Source organism: Lissotriton helveticus, chromosome 11 (assembly GCF_964261635.1).
Source record: "Lissotriton helveticus chromosome 11, aLisHel1.1, whole genome shotgun sequence".
Taxonomy (NCBI): domain Eukaryota; kingdom Metazoa; phylum Chordata; class Amphibia; order Caudata; family Salamandridae; genus Lissotriton; species Lissotriton helveticus.
In genome coordinates this window covers 189,912,374-189,932,386 of record NC_136072.1, presented here as the reverse complement: position 1 = coordinate 189,932,386, position 20,013 = coordinate 189,912,374, and the positions used below count along the sequence as shown (strand labels likewise).

General features: G+C 46.9%; 1 protein-coding gene across 2 annotated transcripts in view; it reads right to left on the bottom strand.

The window, feature by feature from the left end:
* Nucleotides 1-20,013, bottom strand: part of IFT80 (intraflagellar transport 80) — a 326,686-nt gene that overhangs the window by 270,753 nt on the left and 35,920 nt on the right. For both annotated transcript variants that reach the window (XM_078666860.1, XM_078666859.1), the window contains exon 4: nucleotides 9,298-9,408. In XM_078666860.1, the coding sequence (XP_078522986.1) occupies nucleotides 9,298-9,408 (111 nt within the window). The remainder of the gene's footprint in view (nucleotides 1-9,297; nucleotides 9,409-20,013) is intronic.

The following is a 20,013-nucleotide window of genomic DNA, read 5'->3' as shown; positions in this document are numbered from 1 at the left end:
CATCAAGGAAGACTCCTACTGCTCCTGGTCTCGTCGTCCTGACAGTCTTCTGAGTCGTCTGAACCTGTGCTTCATGCAGGTTCTTCTCCAGTCCTTTGGGCTTCAAAGACACCCAAAGTAATCTCTCTTGAAGTGAAGAAGTAACTCCCCTGCATCTGCAGGCACTGCAATGAAGCTGACCGGTCTGCTGCTCCTGAGGTCCCACGGAGTCCGAAACTCCCTCGAGGCCTGCACTGTTTCTCACAGAGTTTAAGGCCAGTATCGCTCGTCGGTACCACTGGAACAGAACACCTGTGCATCGCGTTGACTTGCTGTTGCCAAGGCTTGTTGACACTATCCTCCAGAGATCTTCGGGCTACGAGACGCTCTAGCCTCCAGCATCTCTTGCTACCAAGATCTTCGTCCTCACTGCATCCTGTGCACATTGGGCCTGCATCCTTGGTGGGCTGCTTGAGGTCCTATTGAGGCTACTGTGCTTTTGGCCTGAGGGTCTTCTTTGTCTTCAGTGGGCTCCCCTGTTTGCTCAGGGCCTGCTCAGACTCTCCTGTATTTGGTGTGTCCCTGGGACCTTGCTGTTTCCGATACTGCATGTTCTTCGTTTGCCACATCAGGTGCTGCTGCCAAGGCTTGTTGATGCTCCCTCCGGACATCAACTCCCTGGTTCTCGACTTCTGACGTGGGACAGCTCGTAAATGCCTCCTGGTCGTCCACAGTGTTGCCTGGTCCTTACAGCTGCAGCAACAAGATCACAGTCAACTCTCCTGCATCTTCCGTCATCGGTCGTCATTGGTCTTCCATGCCTCTGGGTCAGTCCTGGGTGGCATAAACTCTGTCCCCTCTGCTTGCAGGTACTTCTCTTCAAGAATCCATTCTTGGATTCCACCGGACTCTTACACCATCTTCACCAACGCATCTTTACTGAAGTCCCCCATTGTGGTCTACGGCTGTTTGCGACGCCACGTCGCACTTATGGACCCGGATTCCCTGGTGTAGGTATCCTGGTTCCTGGCGTATCCACAGGTGGGGTGACTCTCCAACCTTCCATCTTCCACTGGGTTTCTTCAGGGTTCACTGGGAAGGGATCTTCTTCTTCAAAGCTGTGTTTCCACTCTGCACACAGCCTCCGTGGGGTTCCTGGGTACTTACTTTGGGTGGTTCCTTGGGTTCCCAGCTCTTCGGAGTTGTCTGGGTCAAGTCTCGACTTTGGTCGCAGTTCGCATTCCAATTTCTTCGTATATGGTTTGGTCTTTCCCTGGAGACCACTGTGTATTTGTGCTACTTACCTGTTCTACTTTTGAAATATTGTGTGTATTGTGTTGATATCTCCGGGTAAGAGATACACCAATGTTTTAGTGAGTTTGTATAATAAATATAACTATGTTTATAAATACACTGTGTGGTTCTTTTTAGTTTAACATACACTACATGACTGGTAAAACAAGCTGCTTAACACTCCTTCTGGACTAAGCGTGAAGGCTGCTTTCCACAGCTACCACTTGAGAGAACTTTCTAAGGTTGTCTAAGGCCACTAAAATCACCATAAGAGTTGTCTGGATTTGTGCAAGGTCCTTCACTTAAATAAGTGTGCCCCATGTACTCAGCCAGCCCCCTACAGCAGGCATGATGGTAGGGCGGTCTCCTTGCTTAATTTATAAGCAATAATGTCCAATTCTTATTCAGGCTGCAAGAAGTGATTGTATAGGATGTTGATGTCCCTTTCCTCTGACTGCGGGAGTTTAACTGTGTGTTGGATGGGGAGCAGGCACGACAAGAAGCCACGAATGACTTCGGCGCTACATGAGGGATGTCCATTTTGGTGCTGCTGGACGCTTTGGAGCACTCGTAAACCATTAGACAAAGCCTTCACCTGCCTTTTGCCTACATACCACACAACAGGTTGTTGGTTGCAGGCTTGTCTTTGATAACTTGTCGACAGTAATGCACTTATCCCCGTTTCTTATCAGATCATTCACCGGTACTATGCGAGATGGCATGGTGTGGGTTCAGGGCGCAAATGTGGAACCGGCGCTTCCCAGGTGATGTCCTGGTGGATGTTGTGAGCAGGGACACGCTAACGCAAACCTTTACTGAATACTTGCAGGCTAATTGGGGCTTGACGAGTACCGGATCTGTCGAATGGGGGCGCTAAAAATCTTAGCAGACAAGTGTAAGAAAGCAATTTTGATCCTACTCGATTTGTCGGCTGCGTTAGACACTATCTCACATGACATCCTTTTAAAGAGAATCGAACGCAGCGGCATCTCAGGTACTGTTCTAGAATGGATCAAATCGTTCCTTTCCAATCGGAGACAAGCTGTGACCTTAGGTACCTTCCTCTTGACAGAGAAAACTATAACAACAGGAGTTCCGCAAGTCTCTTCTTTGAGCCCTTTGTTGTTCAATATTTATATGGCCCCGCTCATTTCTCCTATGAGCTCCTTCGGAATCGAAGTAACGTCTTATGCAGACGATACTCAAATGATTGTATCCCTTGATAACGACACTACAGATGCCGAAGTGAACGTTAAATGCTGTCTATCACAAGTCATTCAGTGGATGAGGGATAATCATTTGAAATGTAATATCGATAAAACTGAAATTCTGCCCATTGGGAGGGATGTAACTTTCCTTGCGGATATGTGGTGGCCAGAGGGAACTACACCCCCACCAGACATGGTTAAAGTAGCAAAAAATCTAGGGGTACAGTTTGATACTGAGTTGTCCTTTCTGCAGCACGCGTCAGCTACAGCAGGGACCTGATTTAGCCTAATAAGATCATTAAAGAAATTCTTTGATTTGATTCAGTTCCCTGCAAGAAAATCAGTAGCAGTGGCCTGATTCTCTCGCATGTGGACTACTACAACAGCCTACTTGCAGGAGCAAATAAATCCACGATAAAAAAACTACAAGTGGTCCAAAACGCTGCACGACGCCTTGTTCTGAGGCTTCCACGCAGAGCGTCCGCATCAGCGGCACGTAAAGTTTTGCATTGGCTTCCGATTCATAAAAGAATTCTTTTTAAAATTCTTTTAATCACTTATAGAGCCATGCTTAAACTGGGACCTAAGTATCTCTCAACACGGTTTTCCCCATATACCACCACGGATACTAAAGGAGGGAAAACTGCCGCCATCCTGTGGTCTAAAGCATGGAATGCCCTTCCAACCAACTTAAGACTGCAGAAAACTGAATCTCAATTTAGGATGGCATTGAAGACATGGATATACAACATTTCTGATGTACGCTGCCTTGCACTTATCTAGTCGTAACATAAGCTGGTATGCTATAGGACCCGCGCTCACCGTTTATTCCTCAGCGCCAGGATACTCCTTGCGGAGTGTCAGCTTGCGCTTAAGAAATGCTAATTTACATTTACATTTACAAAAGCTGTGATGAGGGGGCAGTTTCTGGGTTTGATCTATGGGGTATGTAGGCAGCTGCAACAGGAGCTGCAAATAGAGAAAGGGGCACTGGTTGATTTGCAAAAACTAGACTTTACGAGCCCGGACCATCAGAAGGAGGAATTGAGGGTTCAATGAATATAGCTGATAAGTGGGGCTGGCGTCATGCTTACATGCTTACACAACGCAGGCAGTGCTTACATCGGGAGGGTGAAAAGTTGGGCAGGTTACTGGCCTGGCTGCTCCAGAGGGCACATGGCCTGCCTCCATTAATTCACTTGATAGAACCAGACGGTGCTGTGGCGGCCTTTTAGCGTCATTTGGTGAGGGTGTAGGGATGGTGGCTCCCGTAGCTCCTTGGGTCAGATTCAAGCTTTCTTGGCACCCTTGGATACGCCGCTGTGAGTCTTAACCTTCTCCATCTGCCGTAACACAGCTATCTAGTTTCAACCTTAGCATGAGGGAGGTAGTGAGCTGGTTGGTGATCTGTATCCCAATGACATATTTATATCCTTTGAGGATGAGCGGATTCGGTTTGGGCTGGGACCTGGGCAGTTTTTGCACTATGCTGGCATGACTGACAGAGCTGTTTGGACGTCTTTTCCTGCGGCGCTGCCTGCTTGGGCTAGATGGGTGCACTGTTAACAATAGGGTTTTGGGAACCATCTTATCTTCTTGATTTAAGAGGCACTGCTGGTGGGTACGATCAATGGGATGCTAAGGGTGCGGTAGGTTTGGGAGGCAGATGTTGGGGCTCCATTCTTAGATGTGGACTAGGCCACGATTTGTTTATTGTTGAAGTACATGTCTAGCAACGCCCGATTCAAATTAATTAATTTTAACATTGTACATCGTGCTTACATGACCTATGTGGTACAAAAGGGGGTGGTGATGGACGGAGCATCTGAAACAATCAAACACTCACACCCAGTCAAAAGATCTGGGTTTAATCCATCACCGTTCTTTAGCCCATTCTGCCACCCCAGTTCAGACATGGCTATATGCAAATCAGTCTGACCCTGTGCCTCATGGGAACAGTCCAGCCCGAACTGCCAAGCCATGCTTTCCCTGGACCGGAAACAAGCTTCCGAGGACCGGTTTCTGGCATTACAGCCGTCTTCAGCCCGGCTTGCTTGAATCCAGTGGCAAAGTGAGCAAGGGACTCACGTCTGAGCATACCCTGCCACACTCATGGCGGCCAAAGTGGGCATGCATAGGCTCAATCCAGAGCGCACTTCTGCGTGTCCCCGTTGAGGAACTGGGGAAGCAGACTTTATGCACTTGGTGTGGGGCTGCCCCCGGGTGAGGGAATCCTGGGTGTGGGTAAAAGGTAGGTTGAATCAGACTCCCACATTGGCTTGTACACTGACACCACAGTTTTATCTGCTGGGCAACCTTGCTCGCCCAAGAAACGCAAAATAACACACTGGTTTCTGCATTTGGCCCTGGTGTTGGCAAGGAGGTTGGTAGCCATCACATGAATGGGGGTCAGGGCTCCCTGTGAGGCGATATGGTTCCAAGATGTCAGAGAGGTCGGTGGCAGAGAAAACTTAAAAGTGACGCACCCGCTCGAATGCTGAGCTATTAGTCAATTTGGAAGCTTGGGGCTTACTATGTAATAGTTTTCTGAGCCCCGAGGGAGACGTCTCGGAGGATGAATACACAGATAGTGAGGTGCAATAATAGGATGGTGATGTATAGGTCAGAGCAGGTGTTGGAATATGAACAAATTGGCTGTTTTGTGCTTAAAGACAACTCTTACCTCCCCTGCTGTGCTCTGCAACTGTATTTGTCATCATATGACATGACCCATGTTTGCCTTTGCTGCTACTGTAATGCAACCTTTGTTCATGGTGCTGCTTTGCTGTATGTTGTTTTTAATTTATAAAAAGACAAATAAAGGTTTAAAAAACCAAAAGAGGAGTGGCACTGAGTTCCAACATGACTGTTGCGCTGTAGGCGGATTACGCCTTCCTGTCCTGTTCCTGGACTCACACTGGTTCGGGGAATAGAGAGGCGACATTCTGGGCCAAATGAAAAATTGGGGCTGCTTGGAGTGTTTGCTGGACGGAGCCGTGGCCTATGAGAGAGGACGCACACGGGGTTGAGAGCAAGAGATCGTCGGTTTGCCGGAACCAGAGTCCCTGTCTGCTGTGATGCGATGGATGGCCCTGCCATGGTGAAGTCGAGAGGGGCCGAAGACCCCGAGATGCTGGGAGAGACCCAGAGGTGACTGTGGCGGCCGGGGGCGATCTTTGTGCCTGCATAAGCAGGTTTGTGGAGGATCACACACGGGAATGAGGAGAAGAATTTCTGGGCCCCGGATCGGCTGCGCGAGGTCCGCGTGTGGCGGTTGGAGGAGTCGGGCAGCCTGCATAGACGGGTGCCTGGAGGCTTACTCTAGCCAGCTGTGGCGACCACAATTTGTCGGGCCAAATGGCGGGGCCTGGAGGACCCTGCTCACAGTTAGCCCCCGCTGCCTCTACCTGTCTGGAGGGAAGACCGTTTCCAGTTGCAGCATCCATAAGGGAGGTGAGGCACCCATGGGGGAAGGGGTGCATACTCCGTCCACAGAGGTGGGCGGGCTAGGCCCTGGTGTGGCTTGTGGTTGGGAGGAGCCCCTCCGCGGCTCAAACCCTGTCTGACTGAGAGCACTGGATCTCCGGCCCACGCTGATCTGGCCTGGCGATGAGGTCGTGGCAAGCAGAAGTGTACATAGGTGGATGCCCGGGCCCCTATGACCACAGGAGAAGTCATCCAGTGGCGGCCTAGAAAGTGGGGTTGCCCGAGCAGTGAGAGACTGTGCTAGCCCGACCCAGAGGGGGACACTGGGGGATGGTTATTGGGCAGCAGACCTGTCAATAACTGGGGTGGCCTGCAATGTCTGGGTGTTTTTCTGTCGGCTAACCAGTCAGTCTCCTGGGATCGCAATTTGGACTCTATGATGGATTGGGTGAAGGCCGAGATTAGATCGTGGGTGGGTCTGCCGCTGTCCCTCTACGGGTGCTCTGCCATAGTTAGGATGGTGTCTCTCCCTTGCTTATTATATCAATTACAAAACCACCCCTATCCTGTCCCTGCGGTGTGGTTGACAAGTTAATGCAATGCTGGACCGTTTCTTGGGGGGGGGGTTAGGGTCTTGAGTGGAGCTGGAAGCATGCTTCAATCCACTTATTGCGGGGCATCGCAGCAGCAGATATTCAATCATATCATGCAGCTTCGCACCTACAGGTCCTTAACCGCATGCGTGCTAGCGGTTTTCCCGCTGCGCGCTGCGATTTTAAAAATCCCGCGTTACGTGACAAGGTCAGCTCGTCATCCGCGTAGTGCAGGTAACGCTCATGACGAGCGGACCTTGTCATGAGCGTAGAAGGGGTTAATGAATGGTGGTATGGCTCCAGGGATGACCCGGCTTACATGGCCAAGCGATGGCTGTTGGGGAACCCCACCCTTTATACATATCTATTATCAGGTCAGACGTGCAGGCTCTTCCTCCAGCCACAAGGGTAGTGATCTTAGTGTGGCGACAATCTCTTCGTAGGATGGGGTGTTGGGCCGTCTTACGTGTGAGACCCCTCTGTGGCGAAACAGGCTTCATCCTCGGGTAGCCAATCTCATGGGCTTTCGAGGTTGGGATCAGATTGGCAAATCCTCCCTGGGAGATGTTATGCGTGGCCATACTTTCTAAAATTGAACACTGAAAAGACGGAAGTCCTTGAGTTTGGACAGAAAGAGTCTATCTGGAACCATAATTGGTGGCCTACATCTGCAGGAGTCTGTCCGATCCCAGTGCCGAAAGCAAGGAACCTGGGGTTCATCTTTGATAAAGATCTGTCATGGAAGCCCCAGGTGAATCAGGTGGTTTCTGCCTGTTTTTACATGCTTAAGGGGCTGAGAAAGATCCTGCCGTTTATTCCTTACCATCTTAGGAAAACGGTTATAATCACCACTATCTTTTCCAGATTAGACTATGGAAACGCCCTCTATCTAGGAGCAGGTTGTGCTCAACTGGCCAAGATGCAGTCAATTCAGAATGCAGCAGCCAGGATGCTCCTCCATCTGCCTAAATATCATTCCACATCACAGGTCATTAGGCAGCTACACTGGCTCCCTGTTCAGAGGCTGATAGATTTCAAAGCGCTTTGTTTGGTGCACAAAGCCTTGGCTGGTGTGGGGGCCTCAGATCTTCAACATCTATTCATGAGGTACATGCCTACCCGACCCCTGAGGTCTGCCTCGCAATGGCTGGCTATGGTCTCTAAGATCATAAGACAACGCTGGGGTGGGAAGGGCTTCTCCCATTTGGCCTCGAGGCTCTGGAACTCCTTACCTCAGCACCTAAGACAAATCTCCAACCACAGAAGGTGCAGGAAGGAAGTCAAGACTTGGCTTTTTACTCGATAGGACAATGGTCAGCGCATATCTCAGTTACCCTGCACAGCGCCAAGACGCCTCCGCTTTACAAACACCATCACTCACTCACTCACTCACTCACTTTCATACTCTTAAATCGTTCCAGCAACTTCAGGTACAATTCTCCAGGCCACCTAGTCAATTCTACAAATATTTACAATTTCGCCATGCTTTAACAACCTATATCACTAAACTTACAGTCTTCCCCGAGTTTAATCCACTGGAGGGCAAACTTCTGATGGGCGATCTCGCCGATCATAAAATTTCAAAGATTTATCAATCTCTAATCACAAATAGTACTACCACCTTGGAGGCCCTTCGGACAGCGTGGCAAACAGATTCAGGCCATATCGACAAAGAAGACTGGACGGAGGCTCTGGAGTCTCCAAGAGGGGCGCTGATCTCACGGCGCCTTCAACTGATACAATTTAAATACCTACATAGAGCCTACTACAGCCAGTAGAGGATATGGAGGATGGGAATGGTCGCGTATGTCTGCGATGTGGAAAGGCCGAGGGCACTTTTCTACACACTGTTTGGACCTGTACCGACCTCAATAGGTTCTGGAAGGGGGTGGTAGGATGTCTGGCCAAGGTATTGGCGTGGGAACTTCCCAGATTAGTTCTACAACAGTACGGATGGGATGGGGGTAATAGTTGCAAACACCACCTATTATTTGTGGGCTTCACACTTGCCAAACGAGATACAGCCAGATTCTGGAAAGCTGAAACCCCGCCCCTATTAGGTATATGGAAGAAGGGCATGGACTTCTGTATGGGCCTAGAGATACCGGTTTTCCGAGCTAGGGGATGCACCTACAAACACTCCAAAATCTGGCAAGGTGGGCAGATTATCGAGGCCTGACTCTTGACTAAAGCCATGTTGATGCATCTATATCTATCTGTATGTATAAGTGGTCCTCTGGGGCCCTGCTGTGGCAAGAAATCTAATAAAAATATGTTGAGAAAATCTTTTTTTAAAACAGACTTGGGTCTAAGGCGGCAAAACAATTTTGGTAGGCACTAAATGAAACATCAGCTAGTTAACAACAAAAGGAATTCTAGGGCTATTCTAAAAAAGGAAATCTCAATATATAAAATATATCTGGGCACACAGAATAAAAATAGATAACAGACGCTGACGGCAAGACAAATTGGGGCAGTGAACACCTTATTTATACATGTACATTCTTGATTTCTAAAATGAGTTCTTGAAGCCTCATGAAGAAAACGTTAATACATCTTCTAAGAATTGTCCCTCATTTTGAAAAGGATATATTATTAAAACATTATTTCTGCATTAACAAACTTAATTTAGGAGTGATCAAGGTGAGAACTAAAAAAGAAAGACATAGATGTTAACCTCTCAACATTCATGTACACCTAACATGTTCAACTATGCACTGTTTAGTCAAAATAAAAATATATATATTTTTTAAAATACAAGATTTTTCTAACAAAATAAACACTCATGTTTATCATACCTGTAACCAGAGCAGTTCCTTCATAATTCCATCTTCCTGCAAGAACTGCTCCAGAATGAGCTTCTACGCTTTTTTCCACTCGTCCTAATTTGGAGATCAAATGGAATTTGCCTAAAAGATAGTTAATGAAAACAAATTCCAGGATTAAGGTCAGAAAAAAATTATATAATACGCTGCTATTTTTTTAGGTCAAGCCTAGCTGCAGCACACGTGGTCTGCTCGTTCTGCGATACTGCTGTAGTAGAGTATGTAAAAGAAGCCCCGCCCATATTTTTCATTGGCTTGGGTCATTGTCTTTCGTAAATGCTACTTTCGGATTTGTTAATAGGCTTGTTAGTCCCTCCTTAGTACGGGCTTTTCTTCATTTGTAACCTCTCAAGGCTACTGGCCCCTTTACTTTGGTTGTTACACGGGACCTGTTATTTAGTCTGTAAGCACTATTTACCTTATTGACTTTCTCTTACTGCAGACCGGACATGCGCTGCTTCAGCTGAAACCGCTTGTGTTTTTCTAAGCAGCACAGCTGCGCCGGTAACAGGGGCTCCTGCTTTCAATCACTTTAACCCGGCATTATCTCATGTCTATTTCAAACCCCCAAGTAAAATGGATTTAGAAATGATTAGGGAATTAAGTCATGTGAATATCAGGTAGCACATAATCATGTTCTAATGGGCTGAATATAACAAAAGCACATCTGTGTTAAATGTCATTTGTACTAAAGCCAACTGATGAGTTGTTTTCAAAAGCCTGTTTTAATAAAACACCACCACCACCAATACCACCAACACCACCAATACAACCACCACCAATACTACCACCAATATCACCACCAATACCACCTCCACCAATACCACCACCACTAATACCACCATACCACCACCACCAATATCAATACCACCACCAATACCACTAATGCCAATACCACCACCACCACCACCAATACCGCCAATGCCACCACCACCAATACCAGCACCACCAATACCACCATCACCACCAATAAATACCACCACCAATACCAATTCCACTGCCAATACCACCACCCATACCAATACCACCACCACAAACACCACCATCACCAATACCATCACAAATACCACCATTACTACCATTACCACCATCAATACCATCACAAATACAACTAATACCATCACCAAAACCAGCACCACCACCCCCACCAATACCAATACCCCCACCACCACCAATACTACCAATACCACAACCACCAATACTACTAATACCCCCACCACCAACAACACCACCAATATCAATACCACCACCAATACCACTAATGCCAATACCACCACCGCCAATACCAGTACCACCACCAATACCGCCAATGCCACAACCACCAATACCAGCACCACCAATACCACCATCACCACCAATAAATACCACCACCACCACCACCAATACCAATTCCACTGCCAATACCACCACCAATACCAATACCACCACCACAAATACCACCATCACCGATACCATCACAAATACCACCATTACCATCATCAATACCATCACAAATACAACCAATACCACCACCAAAACCAGCACCACCACCACCAATACCAATACCACTACCACCACCAATACTACCAATACCACAACCACCAATACTACTAATATCCCCACCACCAATACCACCACCAACCCCAATACCACCACCAATACCACTACAACCACCACCAAAACCACCAATACAAAGACCAAAACCACCAATACAACCACCACCAATACTACTACCAATGCCACCACCACCAATACCACCACCACCAATACCACTTCCACCAATACCACCATCACCAATATCGATACCAATACCACCACCACCAATACCACCACCAATACCACTAATGCCAATACCACCACTGCCAATACCAATACCACCACCAATACCGCCAATGCCACCACCACCAATACCAATACCACCACCTCAGCGCCTATCGCTCACTAGTAGTAGCAGGGGCACTGTACGAGGCCGGAGCTGCAGCCCACACCATCCCTCCCTCCATGCCTGCCATAAAGCAAAGCCCGCCCTGCACCAGGAGGTGAAATCGGTGCCCTACTACGGCTGGAGTGTTTTTATTAGGCCAAAGATAGCAATGACATTACGCAAGGCAACACTGCACATGCAAATCACGGAGAGGGCAGGAAATAGCCCCTCCCCGCTCTTCCTCCTAAGCCACGACAGTGTAATCACAGAGCGAAAGGTGTTGGAGCGGTTTGTTACTGTTTATAGCTCGGATCATATGTAACTCTCACATCACACTTTGTGTCTGTGTAATTTACAACACTTACACATCTTCTTCATGGCACTATTTATCACTACTTTGAAGATGTCACAGGCCGGGCACTTCCTCTGATATTTACACTGTAACAAGTGGTCGAGAAGGCCCTTTATTGCAATGAGATAGGTCTTGCATTTCCGAGAGTTTAAGCTATTAGTATTGCAAATGACAATGCCTTGTATTTATATTTTAAAACCCAAAATATAAATAAAAGGCATTGTCATGTAAAATGCCAATAGCTCAAACTAGCGTGAATGCGAGACCTATTGCATTGCAAATGCTTGTTGTTCATAGCAGTGTAAAATATTTGGTTGTATATTGCATAGTTGCCAATTCTTTTGGAGAAGTGTGGCTCACTGGTTAGAGGAGGCAGACCTGGAAGCAGAGGTCAGCCCGGGACAAGGGTTCAATTCCCGGCTCGGCGGGGTCTTGAGTCCTAAAATGTCCATGGACTCGACAATTCTCGCTCCGGTGCCTACTCGATTCACGGGTTCACACTCTGCGACTCTGGGCAATAGCTTGCTTAATCTCCACAACGGCCCCTCGTGGCGGGATGCCTGGCTTTCACCTTGCGGATACCCTGCCGGGGTTATCTCACAGGGGAATACCAGGACGGGTTCCCTAAGCAAGCGCTTAGAGACCGCTTGGTGATTTGCGCTATATAAATTCCTGTACATTTACATTTACATTTTTGACCTACTTCAAAGATAACAAACATGGTTACGATAAACGAGGTGTGAAGAACTTGAGAACCCAATTAATGCAAAAAGACAAAGCTATCAGCAGAGCTTATAACAATGTTAAGTGTAATGTATCTACTGCAGAGATTAGTATGTTACCTAAGCGTCACAAGTTCATTACCCATAACATACACTCAGCCTTTCTGTGATTAATAAATACCATTGACTGGGATAAAAATAAGCATAGAAAGAGGTGTAGATGGAGATTGTGGTAAACTACAGTATTGCTCTTTAGACTTCCCCACTGGATGGAAATTGTCTCTGTATTACAGGCAAGAGTGGGAAACTGCTCTAAAACAATGATGTTCTTAACACATTTTCTATAGAGTCCCCTGACAGAGCGTTTAACTTCCCAGACCCCTCCAGGGCATAACCAAATGTCTCCACTTAGAGTTCCCATGTGGTTTTTTCAACAAGCATCACATTATATGATCTGAAGAAATGACTTGGTGCATGATGTAATGGAGAGAAAGCAAGGCTAAGAGCACTGAAAGCATCACAAAAGTTATTTTCACTTACTGGTTCATCTTGCTCTCCCACTTTCCAAATGGTCTGGAGCCAAACACACAGCCTAAATGCAGAGATGTTTTAAGGCATGGGCAAAGTGGGCTCTGGCCCAGGGCCCTAGCCTTTCAAGGGGCCCCCTGCAGAGCCAGGTCTGTTCTGCACATAATCGTGATTTAATGACTTTGCATAATACTAAAAAGGATTGTTTTAAATACCGTTTTGTGTTAATGTATTTTTAATGTGGGTGATGAGTGAGAATATATTAGACACTTTGGAGAAAATAAGTTTGTTTCATGCAACATCCATAAAAAAGTTTCTCTTAGATCAAACAGGCCATCACATATGAGAAATGGGAAGGTGTTACAGAGATTATTTGCAGTAATTTTAGTGAGCTACTGCTGTGTTACAATATTGAAACATACCATTGTCCCTGACTGTTAGATCTAAACACATCTGGAATGTGGACAAGTATGCCAGTGCATTGTTAGTGTCCAGGCCAAAGAGGGCATGAAAGAGCTGAAATTGGATCATAAATTCAAATCTGTTCCAAACAGGGGCCCCCAAAATACGTTTGGCCCAGGACTCCCAAATTCCTTAAGATGCCCCTGCCTAAATGCTGAAGTTTCCCAGATTGATGCGGGAGGTCAGAAGTCTGTTGTTAGCGATTCATCCCTTGTTTATGAGCGGCTTTACTAGGACGCTTTTATTCACCCTAGAGCGATCCATGAGACTTCTAATATAAATCAGGTGTTAACACGCTCTCTCAACATAGGAGCCTACCGGTCCACCGCCTTGATAATTTACTCAGCCCCAGACACTAGGAGGCTTTCTTGGTGCTCTCCCCCACACCACTACACGTTCTAGTCCTGAAGAAGACCCCAGAGTAAGGTGGAACATTACCTACATAGTTGCAGGGTTGAAACGTCGACTTTTTATGCCATTATCTACCCATGAACAACAGCTTATTGATTACTGTATCATATTCGATGGGATAGATTTCTGAATATTTTGAATGTGGCTCAAACATGCTTATGTGATGCCAACTATTTACTTTTTGTGACCACATTGTGTTTTTTTCAAACCATTCACCTAACCTTTAACCCTCACCAAACCACTTACCCACCCAACTCTTTTTCCCTGGGCACAGTGTTTATTCTTCTAATACGTTTTGTGTGTGTGTGTGTGTGTGTGTGTATATATATATATATATATATATATATATGTGAATAAACAACATCTCTCAGAAACTGTGCAATATTTTACTTGCAGAACAATAGTAAAGAATGTCCTTTTACTAAATATACATGTACTAGCACCCTCGTTCTTGCAACTTATCAATACCCAGGTTCTCGTACTTATTGGGTTTACCCTTATATGTAATGAAATGGGAAGGCAGCATGTCCAAGGAAAGGCCATTACCAAAGAACACCCTGGACTTCAGCAGAGGTTAAAGGCTGTCACATGTGGAAAGGGAGATTCAGTACCGTGTACAGTTTCCAAATCAACAATCCCGTCATTACTGGTAAGAAGGTGAAGAGCCTTATTTCAGGGGTTTCTACATCCTATCCAGATATGAAACTCTGAGTGTAGACACTTGACAGTACCTCCAAGAAGGGAAACACCAAACCACAAAGCTTGGGTTCCTAGGTGCAAGATATTCTTTTCACAGGTGACACTGTCAAAACAGCACTGAAAAGCACTGCTCCACAGCTAACAAATAGGCACGAGGAATTCTAGGGTTGATCAGGACCCTCCTTGCAAATACCTGTATCAATTAAATAGGTCGCTGATCAAATTCCTGGGAAATGCTAATTGGCCATTCTTTGGGAAGCAGAATATGTTTTGAGATGTTTTTCTATAGTTAATAGCAGTGTTGTGGAGAAGGACATGAACAGTAAGATATGTAAGAGGGAAATGATAAGGGAGCAGGAAAAAAAAGTTGCTAAAACATGGTATAGAAACTCCTTTAGTTTCTCAAATGAGAACACCTGAGAAACTTTCTCAGCCACCATGAACCCCTCTTCATGGTCGAAATACAAATTTCCTCTGATGAGGAGTTTGAGAAATGTATGTCAAATCTGTCATGGATAGACTATTAGGGCTCTCATTATTTCAAGAGCACTCTCACTCATTCTGGGCAAGACTATCATTCTTTTCCTTTTCATCCATCCTTGCCTAATTTTGGTCAGGCTCCAACTGCGATCATCCTGAATATACAAATTCCTAGACTTTTTTTTATAAATTAAGTCTATAAGCACTCTAGCAATACTGTACATTAACTTTCTTCTGAGACTCCAGTGAGTGAGTAGCCATGCTACCACTTACACAGTATATTCGACAGTGTAGGATATTTTGCAATCTAATTCCACCGCAGCCTCAGTCAACTAAGTCACTGAGGCAATGATGCAGACTATGCTACACATAGTTTTGTGGATGATTTAGAATCTCCCTTTAAAGACACAACCTGAACCATTGTCGGACCTGTGTGCAGTTCTTGATAGGATTAGGCAGTATGCTCCTAGGGAGACAGTTTCTTCATCTTATGTAGAAGATAATAATAATCCTTCCCCTCCTATAAAGTAATAGGTTGCAAACTCTCCACGCAGATAATGAACAAGATGCTTCACATCTTAATAAGCAGTAAAACACTGATTTCAGAGAACACAGAGTTTCTACATGTACTGCTGTCAGACGCCAGATTCTTCGGGACTGTTTTTCAGTTTGACTTCTTTAAATACATCTGAACCCTTTCTTGGCATGAATCCTTCTCTTTTGGAAAAAAATCTACCATTCTTTGTACTACTCTATGTTTTGATTCGTGTACCTTAAGGCTTTCGATTCTAAGCACTGAATCCCAAACATGAAACAGTCAGATTAAGAGGTAGCCTTCCAGCACAGTTGGGTGTGGTCAATGCTGCCTTTGGAAAAAGAGAAGGGTCACATAAAAGCAACACATTTTGAGAGCCACAGTGAGAAGGCATATCACAATTCTTGAATTGCCTCCAGGCAGATTAATTCCCCCTCTTTGTTGTTATCTTATTATTTGCAAAACTGGGGACATTTAAATAAGTGTAGAATGTTCTGCCTCTAATGTAGTTCAATATTATTGTTCTGGTTTTTAGAAAGCAGATACAGATGTAAATGTATCTAGATGATACAAAGGTCATAGTCGCTAAGAGATTAATCTCTTTGTGCAAAGATTCCTAGGTTCAAACATTACAGTTTTGCCAAGATATTGAAGACAATGGGATGTGTCCAGTCTTTGATAAATAAAATGTAATTTCTTTACCCACTGATAAATGTTCTAGAGAAATGTGAATTGGATGTGGTGATGGATATCTTCTAGAATGCAATCATGTCAGAATCTACATGGCACAGTTATTTTCACCTTGCAAAGCTTTAAAAGTTGGTTAGAGTCTTACAAGAGAAAGGGTTGATTTCACATTAAGAGATCAAGAGATAGTTGTTTTTTTTAAAAACTCTTTATTCACAGCTGTGGGATCAAAACAATGACAGCATAAAATCTCTAAGGTACATCAGCTGGTATTTTCTATTTTTCCCCACTAATCACAACAACCCACTTCCTCTTGTTGGTTCCCAAACGGAGAGCTGTCTACAATACAGGTAGGCCAATCACAGTGTGTAACATATCAAATATACTCCTCTGTATTCATAGGCCGCAGTGTCGTGGGACTTCAACAAGAGATTAACTCGTCTCCCCTTTCCCTCTCTCCCCTCCCCAAACATTCCCCTCCCTCCCCGTCTCCTGGTGTCTTGTGTAACTCTCTTCTTCTGAGCTCAGGTTATACTGGCCTTCACGTATCATAATAAGTAGTGTGCCCTGAAACAGTCGTACGGGTTGCGGGGGTCAACAGGCCTCACCCCTGCAGTCCCTGACTCCCACCCTCTAACCTTGAGAACTAAACTCTGGTGCCGGGGCTATATCCATATCCTCGAGCGCTATGAGCATGACCTCCCAATCCTGGGATATGGGATATTTCCTGTGACCTCGCACTTCCTCCTTCCGTAGGGTGACTCCTTCTGCTCTGCCCCATTTCAGTACCTCTGATTGCCATGTGTGTATTCCCGGTGCTCTTGGAGATTTCCATCTCATTGTCAATGCCCGTATTGCTAGTAACATGGCGAAGTCTAACAACTTCAGTCTGGCTTTCTGCGGTTTGGGCCGTCTACGCAGCCCTAGAAGACAGGGCAGCGCTTCGACCGGTACTGGTAGGTCCGTGATCGTGTGGAGTACCCTGCATACTTCAGACCAGTATTCCCGAAGTCTCGTGCAACGCCAGATCATATGGAGAAACCCAGCGGCATCCTCCCCGCAACGCGGGCATCTATGTGGGGCATCCGGGAACATTAGGTGTAGCCTTTTAGGGGTGAGGTATGCCCTGTGCAATATCATCACTTGTATGAATCTGAATCTAACGTTTCGTGAAACCCTCCTAGGATGTTCCAGTGCTGCCTGCCACTCCCTCTCTGTCAATATCTTGTCCGTGTCCCGCTCCCAAGTATGTTTCAGTGTCGTGAGCGGAATCGCGGCATGTGCCCTGATGCCGGTGTACAGCCAACGCACCAGGTGACCTCCTGTACCCATGTAATACAGTAGGAGTACCAGTTCATGTTGTGAAGGTCGAAGTCGCTGCGGCGCCCATCTGGTGCGTATGAAATGTGTAACAGTGGCGTGAAGCAAATACAATTGTGGAGGGGCACCGGTAGCCTGCTAGAAGGCGGCATAGTCTAATAAATTGTCGTCTCCGAAAAAAATCACCCACCTCAGTTACCCCAGCCTCCCGCCAGGGGCGTGTTGTTCTACTAGTGAGTCTACCTTGTGGCGTCGGGATTCCCAATAAGGGGATATTATCCGCGTACGCTATTGTTGGGGCTGTGTACTCCAGGGCCTTCCGCCAGCATGCCAAACCTGTACGGAGGAGTGGGTGCCTATCCGCCGGGATGCGGCTCCGCGGGAGTAATAATGTGTGTAGCTCACCTCTGTCCAGCCTGTCAGGTGTGTAGCCTAGGTTCCGCCCTGCAGTCCAATAGGAGAGCCATTGGAGCTGACTGGCCAGGTACTAACTTTTGAAATCCGGTGCCCCTAGCCCTCCGTCTTTAGACCCTAGTTGTAGTTTCCGGAGACCTATCCGGCGCCTCCCATTACCCCATATTAGAGTAACTAGTAATGTATTAAGAGTGGCAAAAATGGACTGGGGCAAGCTGACAGGGAGATTGACAAAGAAGTATAGTATCCTGGGAAGCATGACCATTTTAGAAACTGCGATCCGGCCTACCACCGATAATGGCAACGTAGTCCAGAACCCCACCGAGCTGCGGAGCCGTGTGATGGCCTTCTTGATGTTTCCGTCTATCTGGTCTTCAGGTGTCCTGTACACCTGGATCCCCAGGTAGTTGAACGTAGTCGGGGCCACTGGAATAAGATGGGCCCCAAAGGGGATGGGGTCTGGGTTTGGGATGTCCCGAAAGTAAAAACCATTAGATTTTTCCGGGTTAATGGTTAGGCCTGAGACCCTTGCAAATTGTTTGAATATGTCATGAATGGCCGAGTGATCCGCCTCCAGGTCTCGAAGGTATAACAGAATATCATCTGCATAGATCGATATTAGGTCATACGTGCCGTTGCTCGGGATACCTCTTTGGCCTTCCTTCGTGCGCAGAGCTATGGCCAGGGGTTCTAGAGCGAGGACAAACAGCATTGGGGACAGGGGGCATCCTTGTCTGGTGCCCCTATGCACTGTATATGTGGCTGATATGTGTCGGCCCGTGCGTGCTCGAGCCGTGGGTGCCGTGTAGAGCAGTCGGATCCATGCTAAGATGGAGTCCGGTAGCCCAAACCTTTGCAAGGTCAGAAACAAAGGCACAGGACAGAGAATCGAAGGCCTGCCTAAGATCCAAGGCTATACATCCTGCTCTAGGGAGGGTCTGTGGGGTCGTCGCCATGATAGCATGCAGTCTTCTCGTGTTCATGGAGGTACTTCTACCCAGAAGGAAACCGCACTGGTCCCTATGAATTAAGGTAGGGAGGTGTGCCTGAAGTCTCTGGGCTATCGCTTTGCTAAGGATTTTGTACTCAGTGGAGAGCATCGACAGGGGCCTATAGTTGGACATGTCAAGGTGATCCCTACCCGGCTTTGGCAATGAAACCACCAATGCCTGCATAGTGGAGTCAGGTGGATGGCCTTCCTCCAACGCCGTCCGGTACACCTTTTCCAAGACAGGTACCAGGGTGTCGGAGTAGGTTGCGTAAAACTCCACAGGGAGTCCGTCCATGCCTGGAGTTTTATTACGGTTAAGGGATTTAATAGCGGCGCGTATCTCGTGTTGTGTGATGGGTCCCTCAAGGTCTTTCCTAGCGTCCGCAGTCAGTTCCGGGAAAGGGAGGTCGGCCAGGAAGTCAGACATTTGGTCTACATCTTCCTGCGCAGGGCGCGCATACAGCGCTGTCAGATGAGCACAGAATGCCCAGTTGATGTTACTCTGTGTGCCTACCAGGGTACCGTCTCGAGTTCGGATTTGGGTTACCACCGGAGTGTCCGGGCGATCTCTCACCAGACGGGCCAGTAGTGCCCCCGATCGGTCCGCCTCTGTATGTTGTCGACGAAGGTATTCTTTGTGATCGATAACACGGAGCGTTTCTAGTGTATCTGCGTGTTCTACGTTTTCTCTCTGTAAGTCTGCCTTCCTTGTAGGGTCAATTCCCACCTCCCTCTCCAGCAGCTGTAATCTAGACTATATATCGCATAATTTCTGGTGTATTTCCTGTCGGGCACCGACTAACTGTCCTATCGCTGCGCCACGGAACACCACCTTCATGGCATCCCACACCACTAAGTTGGAATAGGCCGAGTCTCAGTTGTCCGCAAAATAGCTGACCAGTGTTTCAGATAAAGAAGTCCGGAAGGGGCCATCCTCCAGTAGGAGTGGGTCAAGGCGCCAGGTGGGGACTGGAGTCGGAACCCTACCCCACAAAAGTCGGAATGTTAAAGGTCGGTGATCGGAGAAAGTCTTGGCCAGATATGCGGGGGTCTCCACCTTCGCAACCACGGAGTCGGAACATAGGAACCTATCTATCCTAGTGTGTAACATGTGTATATGTGAATAATGGGAGTATTCCCTGTCCTCTGGGTGAAGTGCGCGCCATATGTCACTCAGGCCCCAGC